The following is a 17,835-nucleotide window of genomic DNA, read 5'->3' as shown; positions in this document are numbered from 1 at the left end:
ATGGAAGGCGCTCTGCCAGTCCCGCAGCTCTGGTGGACCTCCCACAGGAACGGAGGTCCACCGGAGCCGCCTGCCGCCTTCCCGACGACCGACAGAGCGCCCCCCGGGGCATGCTCCCCCAAGCACACGCTTGGAATGCTGGGGTCTGGAGCCGCCCCTGGTTAATGAACTTGGCATCACAGAACTGTAAAGTGTTTTTTGGACTGCAAAGATGACTGAGTTTTTCAATTAGCAATGTTGATAAATTGGTTTGCTTACTATTGCACTGAGACTGGCTTTTAATTTAACTCATTTGAAATATTTCTCCCTATCTTCTTTCACATTTTAGGAATCACGGGAAATAAACTAAAGATTTCAGACAATTTATATTGCTAAGGGTCACATGTTAGTCACTTTCGATTAAAAGGCTAGGTATTTTGCAATTACAACTGACCAACGTTCTCTAATTAACTGTTTCCACAGCCTCTCTTTAAAAATTATCAATATCAGTCTAGAGTTCCCCCCACCCACCCCCCTTTTCTATATTCTGTTTAATGTCATTATGATTTATTCAAATAGGGCCCCAAAAACCAATTGGAATGAACACTGAAATTCAGTCACTATGTCTGTTTTCATATGCATGAGATTGCATCAGATTTATGATACAATAATTCATTTAAAAACTCAAGAAAACCACAGAGTGAACTGGATATCTGGAGGTGAAGTGGAAGAGAATGTTAGTAACAGTAAAATATGGAGCATCATACCTTGGTGGATTGTTTAAAAATTAACAGTAAGATGCTGTTCTTCTGCACTCTGGTGTTTTTAAATAGCTATAATTCTCATTCCCCAATCAAATTTTATCTTGCATGTCACAAGTACTTCCATTACAAGTGTCTTCTCAACCATAAATATAGTGTCATTAATGCAGTGCTATGATAGTGGTCTAAAAATGTAGCAATCAACCACTCTCCAGAGCAGTAGTGAGGCACTTGACAGAGGTTGACTGTATGTAGTCTTTTATAAAAGTTTAGGGCCGGATCATGGGCACACGAGGGGTGAGAGGCATAGTGAGCCACACATGGAGTAGCCATAATTGGGTTGCTGACAAGGGGAGCACAAGCCCTCATCTTGTTTTAACACCAAGGAGCCAACAGATGATGTGTGATAAAGATACATCAATGTAGACTTCCTTTCCTATTGGGAAAGTGGGTTGAAGTAGGCCTAAGACAGCCTAACAATGTATAGGGGTCTAGTAGTGAAATGGGATGAGGGTCTAACAACACCTTAAGCAGCATCTGTGACTTTCTTTGAAAGTTGGTCTGTGTCGGGAAGGTCTCCTTAGACAGGCCAGGGACAATGTTAACAGTTAAAAATCAAACAAAGTCGCCTCATTTTAGAGTTCTTTTGGTGATATTGTGTTGCTTACACCACAAACACAATGGGCCTGATTCTACTTTTGCTTACACTGATAGATTTATTCTGAAATTAATTCAAATGAATTAAATTACAGGTGTAAATCTGATCTCACTCTTATCTCATTTCATTGACACAGGCATTTTCATATGATAAGTTTTTATCCCCATGGCATTCATAACTTTGTCAGCCCCCATGTACTCTACACTCTCCCTACTCATCAGCATCTTTTTAATTAGGTGAAGTGTAGAGTAAAAGACCATTAATTATAACATTAAGGGCTTGTCTTCACTACCGGCTAAATCGGCACTGCTGCAATTGATGTAGCGGGCATCAATTTAGAAGGTCTGGTGAAGACATGATAAGTCAACAGGAGAGCATTCTCATGTCCTCTTAATTAATCCATCTCAATAAGAGGCGGAAACTGTGTCAACAGGAGAGCATCTCCTGTCAATATAGCATGGTGTAGACACCATGTTAGCTTGATGTACGTTACTTAACTAGCATAACTTATAGACTCATAGACCAGAAGGGACCAGCATGATCATCTAGTCTGACCTCCTGCACAAAGCAGGCCACAGAACCCTACCCATCCACTTCTATAAAAACCCCTAACCTATGTCCGAGTTATTGAAGTCTTCAAATTGTGGTTTGAAGACCTCAAGCAGAGAATCCACCAGCAACTTAGATTGACTTACATTGCTAGTGTAGACAAGGCCTAACTTAGCTACAAACTTGGGAGGTCTTTGGTTTGAGCAGTAGCCTGCTAAACCCAGTGTTGTGAGTTCAATCCTTGAGAGGGCCACTTAGGGATCTCGGGCAAAATCAGTACTTGGTCCTGATAGTGAAGGCAGGGGGCTGGACTCGATGACCTTTTGGGGTCCCTTCCAGTTCTATTAGATAGGTATATCTCCATATTTTCACTGCAATAATTATTTAAGAAGTACTAATGTCACACAAGCATCATTTACTGTATAATAGAGCTAGACAAAAAACAGAATTGGTGTCCCCCAAAAAATTCCAAGATTTCAAAATTTTGTTTCTTCCCAAATTGGGACAAAAAGTCAAAATCTTGGAATATTTCATGCAACTAAATAGTCCAAAAAGTTTTGTTTTGACAAGTCAAAACGTTTCATTTCATTTTGACTTTTATAATACAACTAACAAAAGTAAAAACAATAAAGGTGAAAAGGAACATTTCAACACTATCAAAACATTTCAATAATTTCCCATAAATTTCAACAAAATTGATATATTCCTATGAAACATTTTAATGTTGTTGAATCAGCTTCCCCCACTCCCACCCCTTTAGTATTGCAAACAGTTCCACTGAGGCCATGAAATCTATCACTAAAGCAATTAACCTAAGAAAATACTTGGAGTACTTTTTGTAGTCAGGTCTCCGTTGGGATCGATTCTGATACCTTTTGGTAGAGAAAGAAATTAAACTTATTCAAAAACATTTTATAGGAAGTGGAGGGTCATGGATCAGAGAGCTGACAGAGTCAATTGTGACTAGTATCTTTATGGTCTACCAGGCTGCACTATTCACCCATAAAGAAAGTAATCCCTCCAGGTCAAAGGGGAGGTCAGTGGTGGGGCAGTGCAAAGAGACGCACTACAACTGCGTGTCTCTACCTGGCTTGTAGATTTTTTTTTTTTAAAAAGAGGTGTATTCAGCTTCCATAGCTGACACCACCTTAACTTCTAGGAGCATAAATACTTCTCACAGAGAACCTTTAAATCAATATGCTCATACCTCATTTCACTAAAATCTCCCAAAGAATCAGGTCTGACTGAGGGCGAGAAGGTTTTTTAATTCAGGAAGCACAGAGGTATTTGGTCTGCTGTTGCAAGGAGCCAGTTTCTGCACTTTTGACCTCAGCCTCAAGGGAACTGAAAGATAAAAGTAAATCAGTTCAGATGAGAGTTTAAGGAGAATTTTGAGCTTCAACATACATGTTGGTCCTACACAGTAGAGTCCCTCAGACAATTAAAACCAGGTTCTGATAGAAGCTATTCAATTTCAGGAAGACTTACTCTGCACTCAGTCCAAATGAAGTATGGCTGTCAGAGACTGGCCCAAACAAAGGACACAGAGAATTTCCAGTAATCTTGGGACAGAGTCCAGTAATGTGAGAAAAGGTAAACAGCATCTCTCTTCATGGGTGGTCCCACTGAGGGGCCAATGGGACCATGAACAAGCATATCAGGATCTGGCCCTTCAGGATCAGACCAGCTTAGAATGGCAGGCGTTGAAGTTAGTATAAGGAGTACCCAAGCAAATGACATGAAATGTGGTACATAGCAAGATATTACTCCCTGAGGGTTGAGACCCAAAAGAATTTCTGACACTATCATTAACCTGCAGCCAAAACTGAAATAATTTCAAATCAGGTAAGTGATAGCATAGATGGACCACATATGATCTGTGGTTTGGTTTGTTTTTTTAAATGTGTATCTATTTTACTAATAGCTATCATATCATCAACAACAACGTCCCTGGGATATGCTTTTTTGTGGGTCTTAGAGAGGCAACCAAATTGAGGTCTTCTGCCTCTCCAGGGGTTCTTGCAAGGGAGTTCTCAGAAACTCACTTTCACAGAACCCCAAGACTGATGAGTGCGTCACTGTCAAGGCAGTTATTGATTGGCTGACAATGAAACCATTGGAAACTACAGCACAATTACATCTCTTGCTCTCTTCTCACAACCCCTTGCCCAAATACAAAGTACAGGTAGGCTAGCCTGCTGCACTGACCCGTCCTGAAGTCCAGCGTGAGGAGTTTGCATTCTGTCTGGAACAGAGTGAAAGTTACAATGTATGGCTATAGAAAACCGTGCACTGGGAGGAACCTTGTATTCTACTTGATCTGGCATGCAGGATTGGGTCAGGGACGTCTTTGTATTGCAAGGCCTGAGCATAAGGAAATGCAACACCCTACCTGGGAAGAGAGAAGGATTCTCCTCACTTGATCTCATTTTATTTCTATTCTCTGCTTGATAAAGTTAATATAGTTTTCTCTGGTTTTGTCAAAATTTGTAGTATGAGTTGGGCTTTTTAGCCCTTGAAAAGGGTTTAGGTCATCTGGCCTGTTTAAGGCATTACAGAGGACAGGAAATCATTGTTTCCCAATCCTGGTGTGATTAGGGGCCAAGGGAACCATAATTGCTGGCAGGGGAAAGACAGACTGGGAAACAAGACCACTATTAGGGTATGGATGGGGGGTTGCCTGAAAAGGGATGCAATGGGTCTTCTTATCTCTGATGTCCTAGCATCCTAGCTCCTGGTCTTAAAAGGCCAGAAGGAACAGGGATGGACTGGACCCAGAGCTACCCTTAAATTGAGAGTTCACACTCTGGTGGGAGAGAATCAATATTTCATTGCAAGATTTGGGGACATGGGTATTGTCTACACGTAAAGCTGGAGGTGTAAATTCCAGCATGAGGAGATGTACCTGCACTAGCTCTAATCAAGCTGGCACACTAATATCAGAGTGTAGCCCCTGCCATGTGAGTGGCAAGCCGTCCCAAGAGCATGCCTAGAGTCTGAGAGGGGTGCATGCTTGGGGCAGCTAGCCTGTACTGCCACTGCAGCTACACTGCATTTTTAGTGCACTAGCTCAATCAGAACTAGCATGCATCTATCTCCTTGAGCTGGCATTCATACCTCCAGCTCAAAGCATAGACAGATCTTAAAGGAGTAGTGTTATGCATCAACAAAAGTCCAGCTTGCTAGCTGGCAGAATACTCAGTTTGTGGGACTGAGGAAAGAGACCCAATAGGAGGGTCAAATAGAAGGTGTCATGAAAAATTCTTTAATTTTTTCTTGCAAGAACTATCTTCTTGGGCACTTCTAGGAAGGCTGCAGCTAATAAAATACTGGCAGTTAATCACCACACAGTCCATTTGTGTCTGTGACCCCCTCTCTTGTGACAGTACTTTATCTTTTTATTCCTGTTATGCTGGCCTGGTAACACTTCATTTTACATTTCTTAAAACACCACATGAAAAATACCACAGTAAGTACAGGCCCAGTACTCCAAACACATACGTGAGTAGTCCCATTGAAATCAGCTGAACTACTCACATGCATAATATTACTCATGTAAGCTTTGGAGGCTCAGGGGCCTACATCATAAATGGTGATGGTATTCACAATACACTCCTGTACCATACCATTAGAGATGGCAAGTACTGTGTGGAAATTAAGCATTATATATGGTTGCGTGACATTGGGATGTGGGATTTATTTTAGAAGCTGCTTGCAAAGCATTTTTAAAAAATGAAAAGCAAGAAAATGCAGGAAAATTCCATAGTTAAGAAAACTAATATAAACCATATAAGTTGTTATACGGAGCCCCTAGTAGGTGGGATTTTTGAAACTGTCAGGAATTATAACAAATAGGATTTTGTTTCTTTAAAGGATTTTTATTTGTATGTTGTCCTTTATTTGCTGTAGTCTGTACTGCTAACCTTCTGCCTAGTGTCTACAGCAATTATTCATGCCCTTTCTTTCGTACAACTCCCACATGCTTTCTTACCTTGAAGGGAATTAAATATTCTTTTTCCTCAAAAGAGGAATTTTTTTTTACTTTTCTGACAGGGCCTTTTATGCAATTAGATAGAAAAGTCCTGGCCAAGATGAAAGAATAATACATTAACAACCATGCCAGAATAAGGAAAGTAGGTAGTAAGTTGCTGAGTCTATTATTAGGAAAATGTTTACGTTAATGCTGTGTTCTCATAAATCAACATCCATATTGGGCCTTTACTATAACCATCTTTGAACAAAACAGAATAGGAAGGAAAATATTAAAGTTAGGAATAAATTGTAGTGCTCATAAAAGGGAGTGACTGACAGGTCTCTCTTCAAAGTCTTTATATTCATACAGTCTCTCTCCTGAGCACATTACACACTGATTTAAGCCCAGCAGAGCAAAAGTATCCACTGTGCATTGTCCTTTTTTCTCACCCATGTCTGGTAAGAATTTGTTGCAAGTCAGAATTGAGGCTTACCTGACATTTCAACTCTTGGGCCTATCCCGAATGCAGACTTCCAATCACACTGATTTGTGACAAGTCCCATGGTAATGTCAAAGAATTACCATTCAGACCTCATTAAAATCAAACACATATTCCACTTTGTGCCCCAAGACAAAACTGGTAAAATCCTGGTCCTATTGAAGTCACTTCCATTGACATAAATAGAGCCAGGGAGTCCACCCTAGGTGTCCATAGATGAAAAGCTAATGTCCTTGGCCTGAGAAGGTCATTCAGATCTAAGTAATAAGAAGAATCATTTTTGGAAAGGGAAGAGTAACACAATAGTGAAGCAGGTAGATGAGCACAAAAATATATGGAGACATCTACAGTAGTGATGGATGAATCTCAAAAGGTCTTTTCTTCAGTTCCTTAACCCAAAGAGATCCCTCTTTTCTTCATTTTGCCCTTGGTTTAACTTTCTCATTGGGTTTAATTTAATTGTTGATTAACAATGCCTAATGTTTAGAGCATGTGTCCATAAGTCTATTCACTGAAGTAAGGATTGCCAAATGTACTACGCTCCTACTGAAAGCATTTCATGGCTTTCCAAAAAGGAAATGAATTTCTCAAGTGCTTTGGCTCTCTTACAAATCACCACACTCTACTGTTTCATTTTCCAAGATCCCCTTTCTCCACAGTCCCTGAGAAATGCACTGTCTTTTGCAGCAGAAACACATGTCATAGTTCCTTGAGCCAGACTCACTAGTTTGAGGGAAATATATTTGCCTACAGTGGTCTCTAGAATTCATTGACTGAGTCAGAAGCAGTTTATTTATGAAAAATCCTGATCATTTGAGGCTTCATTTTGCCCAGCGCTATGCAAGTGCACAATGTGGAGGGAGGGGCCACTGCTGTGTCCCTGCCTGAGGACTAGAAAGTGGTAATCCTTATTCTCCTGTGGGCACAAGGGATTCTCTAGGTTACTGCCTCTGCTGGAGCTAGTCTCCACAGATATGGTGGACAGAGAATGATTTCTTCCTAACCCTGATCTGCAGCGTCTTCCATTTGGCTTCTGCTGAAGCCACTAAACCCAATCCCACCCAGTGACCATACTAGGAAACTTTTCTCTGCAAACTAATATCTCCCAATCATAATCATTTTAAACAGTTTTACAGATAAATTGTATGCTATATATGAAAATCTGATAGGATACTGTACCACTTGCTGCTGCTTTCTGCCTTCCTCAGCTTTCTTTGATTCGCCTGCCATATATGATCATCAAGTTAAAAATGAGGGTTGCTTCATCCAGTTCTGGGGTGTTTACATTTCTATGAGATGCGGTAAAGCAAGATTGGATTTTTTTGCAATGTAGAGAAAACAAGAACAGTGCCACACGCATTAAGCTTGACTCTGAATCGGGTCATTCTTCAAAGTCTTACATTCAGACAGTATCTCTCCTGAGTACATTACACTCTCTAATACAAGCAGAATGTTATTCTTCTTACCCCAGTATAAGCTTTCCATCCCAAGCCCCACTATGTAACTGGTTACTTTAAGACTTACCTGACTACAGTGTTTTTGGACACTATTCCCATTTCCTTGACAAACAAAAATGCAAAAAGGCCACAGGGCCCATGCATTTTGTGAGTGATCTGTCACAGAATCATAAAATCATAGAATATCAGGGTTGGAAGGAACCTCAGGAGGTCATCTAGTCCAACCCCTTGCTCAAAGCAGGCCAACACCAACTAAATCATCCCAGCCAGGGCTTTGTCAAGCCAGGCCTTAAAAACCTCTAAGGATGGAGATTCCAACACCTCCCTAGGTAACCCATTCCAGTGCTTCACCACTGTCCTAGTGAAATAAAGATATAGAGACCATTATGGATGCAGAGAAAACATTCAGGTGATATTTCTGTGGGAACTGAGCACTGAACAGACTAGAGGGAAACATGGACCAGATACTTTTTAAAAATTTCTTAATGAGGAGTGATCTTCCTGACAGCAAGTAGTTTGATGTTCTCAATTAATCTCCAGCACTGTACAAATTGGCTGTGGCCTGCAATAAATGCTGTCATACCCCAGCTTTTTGAGCCGGAAACACTGTGGGAATTAGAATAATATTCTTTTAGTTACCACTCTGATTATTGGGGCTGTTGCTTGCTAAAGGTGTCTGCTGCTATATCATCTGTAATACTTGGCTTATCACAAAACCGTGCCATTCGCACCATGGAATTAGAATGGAGGAGGACTCCCATAGTAAACCTTGTCATGCCAAACTTCATAATATGGAGAATGTAAAACTTCATTCTGGGCTGAAATTTGACACAGCATCTCATGTATTCTGGTTACTTGCTTTTAGCATTTAAAAATCCTGTTATAGTCATGAATATTAAATAGTTTCCAAGAATTTTCAAAGCAGGTGTCAGTTTAGAATTAATTACACAGCAGTAGCAATTACATAAAGCATATGTCTGTAAAAGTATTTATGCACATATGTAACAGAACCAAGCAACTGCATTTGAAAAACTATCTGAATATACGGTTATTGCCAAACACCACCCTATATATATTGCATGGATGCACTGGGGGAAAGGGAGCCTCTTTCCTACGAAGTACAGCTGCACAGAAGCAGGGCAGGATTCCTGCTTAGCATTTTAGCACATATTAGGCAAGCCAGGATACATGCCGCTCCATTCTGGATCAGCAAATGCTATGTGCCCAGTAGAAGTTTTCCACTGCTGCCCAGGCCCACCAGGATGGATATTAGACCATATGTTCAGTGGGCACTGTCCCCCCAGAAAGGGTAGAATAAACCCCTCAGCCAGTACACTAGGAGTATGTCTATACAGGGATGAAAGTCCCGCGTCATGGCCTCGGCTGGCATTGGTCAGCTGACCGGGGGTTGCATGGCTTAGACTGCAGAATTAAAAATTGCTGTGGAGATGCTCAGGCTGAAGCCCAAGATCTGAGACCCTCCCCACTCCCAGGGTCCCAGAGCTCAGGCTCCAGCCTGAGCCTGAACACCTACATAGCAATTTTTCAGCCCTAGAGCCAGAGCCCAAGCCCTGCGAGCCCAAGTCCTTTTCATCTATTAAGTAAAGCAATGAGAAGACACACAGCATGGTTTTTACACCTATTGCAACTTTTATAAGATCTAGTCATCCATATACTGTAATACTAGAAATTAATCATAACACAGACGTTATTTTTCTTGTAATATGTGAAATCATTTTTTAATTTTCTTGCATGCTTAGTGTTTGTTTTATAGTACATAATGCTTTGGAGAATAGAATTAACATACAAGCGAGGGTGATGGGCTTTTTGTTGTATGTTTTGTTTTTGTTTTTTAACAGCTAGAGAGAGCAACAGTAGTTAGAGGTGGTGGTGGTGGTTTATGGCACTCATATTGTTCCAGTTGTAGCAAACCATAGAACTGGTAGTAAGTCTCAAGAGATCCACAACAGTTTCCTAGAGTGTCGGCATTATTTGCCAAAAATCAAGTGAAAAAGATGTGCGTGAAGCCCGTGCACAAGAAGGAGGGCAACAGCCACGAGAAAGAAACCGTGAGATGTCAAATACAGAGAGGCCATTGACCAAAGTGAGTCCAGCTTTCATTCAGAACAGACACTATCAGTCATCTGGCACAGAAATTTCTATGCCCAATACATTGACAAAGGCAAAATCCAGAGGTCATAGAAAGCAAAAGCATCTGCAACTGCTGTACCAGATGTGGCAAGATGTAGTGACCCCAATAAAGAGACCAGTGTCTAATACAAGACAGTCCAGTTCTCTGAAACTTATAGGCTGGAGATGCTGTCTGTTTTGTTAAGAAGCGTGCCCTAAACAGAGACTTACCTTTGTAACTACATTCAAAATGAGTGAACAGATAACAAAGGCAACTGTATTTGACCACAAAATTAGTGTTTGTTTACTGGAGTAAATGACCTCATAGGTGCTGAAGGCAGGTACTACCTGACTTGTTACATCCCACTTATGAGGTCTGTAATGTAAAAATGAAGGTACTAAATTACTGACACAGCAATACTTTGGCTTCAAAATGAGCATCAGCATGCAGCCAATCAAAGGCCATGTTTTGAAAGTATCTGAGTTTTGGCATCATTACAGCAATCTTGCAAAGGAAACTGGCATTGAAATTCCTCACTCCTATATCAGTCGTCAATCATCATTCAAGGGAAAACTCTACACTCATTTGGATGATTTAGTTGGGGATTAGGTCCTACTTTGAGCAGGGGGTTGGACTAGATGACATCCTGATGTCCCTTCCAACCATATGATTCTATGATTTATTGCGCTTCATTTCATTGTCTCTCAGCAGGAGACTGATCGAGGCAAACACTCTTAGTTTCAGCCAAGTATAAATATGTACCCATCTCACAAATGATGGATTCTTGCCACAGTGATGAGATGGCCATCTGCTTTTACCAGCCCCAGGAAGACATATTTCTGTCACTGGTACATGTTGCATTGAAAATTCGGGGAGATACTTGGTCAGATCCTGGCCACAAAGGTTTCAGCATCAGTGAGGATGACGCAGTTGCTTGCACTCCAGGTAGCCTGTACATGTTCCTTCACAAGTAGTATAAGGCCAATTTCTCCTTGACTGTGATGCTGTTGAAGAGAACCTTGAGAAACAAGAATTAGGGAAATTCAAACTGCTTAGTGTAGCTCAAGACGTATACGGTGTGAGTGGTAGAAAGAAAAGGACACCAAAGCAAATTGATCTTGGGGTGCACCTCCCATCAGGCAATAAGGTCAAAACAACTCATTCAGCTTTTCCCATAAGGCTGTCCACAGTATGTAGTTATGAAGAAATCCTAAAGGTGGACACAGCCCTTGCAGAGAAAACCATATAAAATATGGATGCTGAGAATGGCACTGTTATTCCCCCAAGGCCTGGGTCCCAGGAATTTTGTTCACTATAAAGCCACCAATAGTTCCATCAATGATGCTTCTCTGAATGGCAAGAACATATTCCATGCAACCCAAGTTTGGCAAAGAGAATCTATCCCTTATCTAAATGTTGAATGATCTAAACAGCAGCATGCTCAATGCTCCCGATGCAGTCAGCACCATCAAAGCAGCCATTGTAAGAAATGGTAAAGCTAAACCAGTATTCAAGGACCATGTTTGCAAAGAGTGGTACTCAGACTCTGAAGAACAGTGAAGAACAGTGCACTCAGAAGAGCAGTGCAGACAAGAGCTTCTGATGTTTAGCTTTATCATTAAATATCAAAATGAGAACCCAAGAGGTGAATGGGCCCATTTCAACCAGTTGTACACAACAGAACCAGAAATAAACCTCCACTGAATACTTGCCAGTCATTCAAGCTTCTGCCCATAAACTAGACACCCTCAAGTCTCCTGTATGGAGATACAAACATGTGCACATGTTTATGCTTGGGCTGCAGTATGTGGGTCTAACTGATGATGAAACTGTTCCATAAACTTATGGAACTAAAATGGGCCACACTAGAGTAGAGAGAGTGACTTTTCCATGATTAGGAGGGAAGAACTTATAGGCTAGCACACACAGGCTTCAGGACTTGCACTGGATTAAAAGTGGAGTTCTTGATCCAAACTCTACCGAGCAAGCTATGAATGGCAAGTCATACATTAAGGCAACATGGGCCCACAAACTGACATTTTAAGCTACTCTGGTACCTGCTTCTTCCACAACTCTTGGACTTTATAGCAGTGCACGATCAAGAGCACAAAGAGAATATTGTCAAAGCTCACCAGTCACATTCTTATAGTGACATCACATCCGTTTGCACTTGAAAGAGTTTGAAATCTCACATCCATGTTTGTGAGCAGCAAAGGTCAAGGTAGTGTGAACTTCAGGTTTTGGTGACAGTACATGAAAATGGTGGCCTTATTGTTCATGTTCAACCATGCCCAGAGAGAAAGAAATTGGGAGATGCATCTCTTCACCCTTCAAGCGTACACTGCCATTTTTCATATGATATGACCACAAAAACTATGCAAAGTGGGGTGCCATCTGCATTGCCGAAATGCATCAACTACCAGCTGAAGTGCTTGAGGAATTCCTGCAAGCGAACTTTGTTGTCAAGAGATCATGTCAGAAGTTCAACCAAGTAGACCCTGATCAGAGCAAAGAGTAGCTTAATGGCACAGGAAAGAAAGGAGATGGAATTTTAGGCATTGCCAACACTCAGCCCTCAGCAGACGTGCCTTTTCTTACAACCTGAGAGCCCCTATCACAGCAGATACCAGACATCCATGTTGGTTTGGATGAGCAATTTATTCACGAATCTGTCATGGAGTGTTCATCCCACACTAGCCTAGGCAGGGTTAATAAGGATGAGCGGGGCCAATTAAGTAGATAGACCACATATGAGGGAAATTAGGTGGGCTAAGTAACCACAGATTGATGAAGGAGCCCAACTGAGAAGGAACAGGTGGGGTTAATATAAACCCAGGAAGCTGGCAATCGAAAGGGGCTGCAGTGAAGGAGGACACTCAGAAGGAAGAAAACTCAGCAGGGGAGTAAAAACCCCAGGAGATTTAGGCTATGAAGAAAGAGTTTATTCAGAAGTGTGATGGAGCAAAATCCTGAGAGGTGCAGAGTAGAAAAAGGCTCAGGAAAATGGCAGCAAGGTGGGACTTTGCAGCCCTTGGTCACTGAATAGAGTCCCTGAGCTGAACCTGGTGTAGAGGACAGGCCTGGGTTCCCCTATCAGCCACTGAGGAAGTGGCACAGTCAGGGCAGTGAGGGAGAAGACTGCCACTTTGGATGGAGAGGCTTTGATAACCCCCCAGAAGGGGAAAATACACAGCAACCTGGCTGAACAGCCAAGCCATGTACAGAGAGCACCCCGAGTCTCCGAGAGAGAAAAAGAGAGTGAAGGGGGTGGCAGTGCACATGAGGGGGCACCAGACCTGGAAGGAGTAATCCCCAGAACAGCCAGCTAGGAGGTGCCCTAGCAGTGAGTTGTGACTGGTGCACCCTTTACAAGGTCAACAAAACCAAGCAAGCAGTGTGCCAAAGAAGAAGAAAGTGCGCACTTATGAACACTTCAGAGGTTCAAGATTTTCTCCAGATTGGAACAATATTTTTCGTTGCAAAATATTGCAACAAAAGATCTGGCTGCTGAAGCGATACAAGATACACTGTTGAAGGCATAGATCCTAGAACAAGTGCAGCTGGAAAGCTTTGTGGAGAAATGGCTTCTGGCACAAGAAAAGGAGAACCTGAATGTGTACACATTCATGATCCACTACCAAAAAATAATGCTTCAGTTTTTTCCATGATACATGAGGTAGGGAAAGAAGTCAAAGGAAAAGCCTCAAGCATGAAGGCAGACAGAAATATTCTTCAGCAAATTATCACAGCCTATGAAGCCGGCAGGACTGTGAATTTGCAACATATTTTGAAACATGAGCTAATGCCTGTCCCTTTGGCATTAGCACACACAAACGGCAGTCTGAGAAAAAGTACAAAAGCAGTACTGGGTGATGTACCCACCAATAGTTACCCCTTTGGGGAGAAGCTGTCTTGTGACAGACACACAAGCTTTGGGACAAGCTATAGGAAAGCCATCAGTAGCCAAAATATTTGGAGACTTTGCAGGGACATTTGTAAAAACAGTGCTTAGGACTTGAACAGACTTCCACAGAATAGACATTGTGTTTGACAGGTCCTACAAGGAATCTGTTAAGCGTGGTACAACACAAAAATGCTAAAGAGGTACAAGACCCATCCGAAGACTGGTGGAAATCAAATTAGGTGCATCTTCCAAGTAACTGGATGGAGTTCACTGAGCTTCCAGAAAATAAGGAGGACCTTGAAACATTTCTATATAAGCAACTACTGACAGAAGAACCATATGACAAAATCATCAGTCTGGCTGGTGGGTTTCAGGATGAGGCTGAAATACAGTGCTCAACAGCAGTTGTTGACACCAATCAAGTGTGTGCTCATCAGGAAGAAGCAGACACAAAAATGATTTTACACTGTCCACAATGATGCTGACAGTGTGGTTGTCGCAGCCAGGGATGCTGATGTAGGTTTTTTTCGGGTTGGGGTTGCTATAGCAAAACGTCATGTAGGCAGCTTTGGGTGAAGCCAAAGTACTTTCCTATTCATGCCATTTGTGAGAAAGTACAATATGGACCCACTGTCCTGAGAACTCTGCTCCCATTTCATGCCCTGACTGGTACTACTTTTATTGCTGGACAAAGGAAGAAGACCTCATGTAAAGTTTTTCAGCAACACCATCCACTCCTAACCATCTTGTAAAATGTGACCTAGACTCAAAGGAGGTGAAAAATGCAGAAGAGTTTATTTATAAAATGTATGGCATGCCAGAGGTCCCCAGCACTGACAAAGCACATGTTAGTTTGTTCACACACATGTAGTTATCAGAAGCTTTACCCCCAGCAAGTGAGGATCTTTTTGTTCACATGCAGAAAGCTCACTACCAGTCACTAGCTTGGAGACAGTCCCACTGCCCAAAAATCCTGTATTTCCTCCTCCAAAGACAATGGGTTGGAAACCAGAGGATAGTTCATGTAACAACCACCAATGCCAGCAGATTGCATGGAGGCAATATTCTGTGGCCGTACAAGAGGGTGCAGAAGTCAGTGACGCAGATGCAGGGCAGCGCAACTTGTCTGTGCAGGAGCATGCAAATGCAGAGGACTGGAACAAGGTTGTACCAATGTACATGACAGGTCACAAGGACAGTACTATCAAATAAATAGCTGTGCCCTAATATGTGACCTAATAAGACTGATTCAATCTGCCACTGTATACCAGCATTTCTTGAAATAGTACATTAAGATATGTGCTTAACTTGTGTGCATTAAAATGCTTGCTTAAGGTTTAGTCAAGAAATATTTTCACTTGTTTCAAAAACAGGTGTTTTCAGATTATGCATTGCTCTTTCATGGTTGTATAACATTAAAATATTTCTAGTACATCTTGAAAATAAGAAACTGAAATCCAACGGCTTTCTAAAAAGGTTGATCACTATTTGATCACTTTCATTACATTGTATTGCTCATTAATATCCACCTGAAGTATGTTAATCCTAGACAAAAAAGGAAATAAAGATTTACACTCCAGCAATTTACATGTTACTTTGTTTGTGAGGCCTTTACACGCAACATACAGATTGATAACAACCATATTTGGTTTCAGCACACCCTAATTATCTTAAAAAGACTTAACAACTTTTAACAAAAAAAAAATGCCTCTCATAGTTACCTTTTTTGAAAACCTGCCTAGGCTATTGCTCAAGAAACAGAAGTTTTGTCTCTCAAGAAAGTAACATTCATTTGCATCTGTGAATGATTTTTAAATAAAAAGGAAACAAAATAGCAAAATAAAACATTTTTGTAATACAAGTTTATAGTAAATTACTTAAAGGGGTTGAGTTCAGACTAATTCTTCACTTTAGTTCACATTGTCATTTTTTCCCTTCAGCTAGCATTAATAAGAAAGCAGTAACCACCCTAATGTCTAATGCCCTGGCTTTTTTCAGCTTTAAGTCAAACTCTTAGCATTATTTAAACATAGGAGCTGCATCTAATATAATATTAAATTATTTCACTGAGTCAAAAATGTGAATGAATCCTTACTTATCTTAGAGATAAAGCATGCTTGTAAAATCAAATGTGGCCTAACATTAAACAGAACAGACAATCTATGCTTCTCTTTTGGTTCTAAGGGCCATTTTTCAACTGGCCTCTAAAAACTGTTAGTAGTATAAGTGAGAAAATCCTTTTTCACATGTATGTTGATTTATTGCAAATGCAGGGAACCAGTTTTTCCATCTGATGCTATTTATACATGTGCAAATGGAAATTGTTCAGCATACGAGCCAAAGTGCCTGCAATTATAATCCATGTATTTTTATTTCTTACATTTATTGCAGTAGTAATTAATGACTCCACTCATAGATAAGGTACTGTACAAACATAACAGAAAGACAATGAATTTGCTGAGTGAATATCTGACTTAGAAGGTGACGTTATTCCTTCAATCTTGAGTATGATGGGATGGGATGATCCTCCATAACACATTGGTGTTGTCAGGTTAATAATAGGATTGGCAGGTATTGTATTTTAATTGATTCTTCTTTTGTTTTGCATGCAGGCATATTACAGGCAAGTTTCCTGACTACCCTAATGAAGAGGAGGGAGGTTCAACTGCGATTTTTTCTCAAAAAACCCCAGACCAGGTATTTTAATGCCTTTCCCCCCTCAAAAAGGGATAAAATGCTTAGAGATTGAAACTAAGAGAAACAAAAGTGTCCACACCTACCCAAGTAAGATTTTATAGCAATGGTCTCCACTGCTCTAAAATTTTTTGGTTAAACTTGTTATCAGGATGGCAAAGTACATAAGAACGGCCACACTGGGTCAGACCAAAGGTTCATCTAGCCCAGTATCCTGTCTTCTGACAGTGACCAATGCCAGGTGCCCCAGAGGGAATGAACAGAACAGAGAATCATCAAGTGATCCATCCCCTGTTGCCCATTCCCAGCTTCTGGCAAACAGAGGCTAGGGACACCATCCCTGCCCATCCTGGCTAATAGTCATTGATGGATCTATCCTCCATGAATGTATCTAGTTCTTTTTTAAATCCTATTATAGTCTTGGCCTTCACAGCATCTTCTGGCAAAAAGTTCCACAAGTTGACTCTGTGTTGTGTGAAGAAAAACTTCCTTTTGTTTGTTCTAAACCTGCTGCCTATTAATTTCATTTGGTGAAACCTAGTTCTTGTGCTATGAGAAGGAAGTGTTATTTCCTCATTTACTTTCTTAAGCAAGTAAATTTAGTGTTTCCATTACTCCTTTGCCTTTGTAAGCAGAGGTTAATTCCCATGTAGCAACTAAGCCACATTTGAAGGCGATATATAAAGTATGTAAATTACACATTGATAAGTGAGCGTAAGGGAGTCAAGGGCAAAGAAGTCTTTAGAAGAGTTACACTAGTTTACCTCAATGAATTTTTTTTAAAATTTATTCAGTTAGACTGATGCAAACCCCCAATGTAGATACATTTAATCCATTTTAAACCTGGTTTTAAGAAGTTTAGTTCACATCAGTAAATTACCAAATTAAGCTAAATCATTTTAAGTAAGGACTTATATGTCTCTACATTAGGTGTTTGCACTAGTCTAAGTACACTGATTTTAAAATATTTAGTTAAACCAGATAAAGGTTTCTAATATACACCAGGCTTAAGTTGCTTTAATTTACTGCCACCGATCAATAAAAAGGTTTGAGTTAAAGTGAGGGAAGAGGCTTAGTTTATCTTACACCTTTTTGCAACCCCTCTCAGTTGCTTTTCCTGTTAAAACCTTTTTCTGGCCCCTCTGACCAATAAAAGCAGCTTGTAATCTCTTTCCTTGACCATCAAGGTGTCACATGGAGAATGTGATTAAGCTCAGTTGGCACGGCAAA

The 17,835-nt window shown here is 40.8% G+C and overlaps 1 protein-coding gene across 3 annotated transcripts in view; it reads left to right on the top strand.

Moving 5' to 3' along the window:
* DRC11 (dynein regulatory complex subunit 11) overlaps window positions 1-17,835 on the top strand; it is a 156,961-nt gene that overhangs the window by 67,177 nt on the left and 71,949 nt on the right. For all 3 annotated transcript variants that reach the window (XM_032800046.1, XM_032800047.1, XM_032800045.1), the window contains exon 7: window positions 16,524-16,608. In XM_032800046.1, coding sequence (XP_032655937.1) covers window positions 16,524-16,608 — 85 coding nt within the window. The remainder of the gene's footprint in view (window positions 1-16,523; window positions 16,609-17,835) is intronic.

The sequence above is a fragment of the Chelonoidis abingdonii genome, chromosome 10 (assembly GCF_003597395.2).
Source record: "Chelonoidis abingdonii isolate Lonesome George chromosome 10, CheloAbing_2.0, whole genome shotgun sequence".
In the NCBI taxonomy this organism is placed as follows: Eukaryota; Metazoa; Chordata; order Testudines; family Testudinidae; genus Chelonoidis; species Chelonoidis abingdonii.
This window is presented reverse-complemented; position numbering and strand designations above follow the sequence as displayed.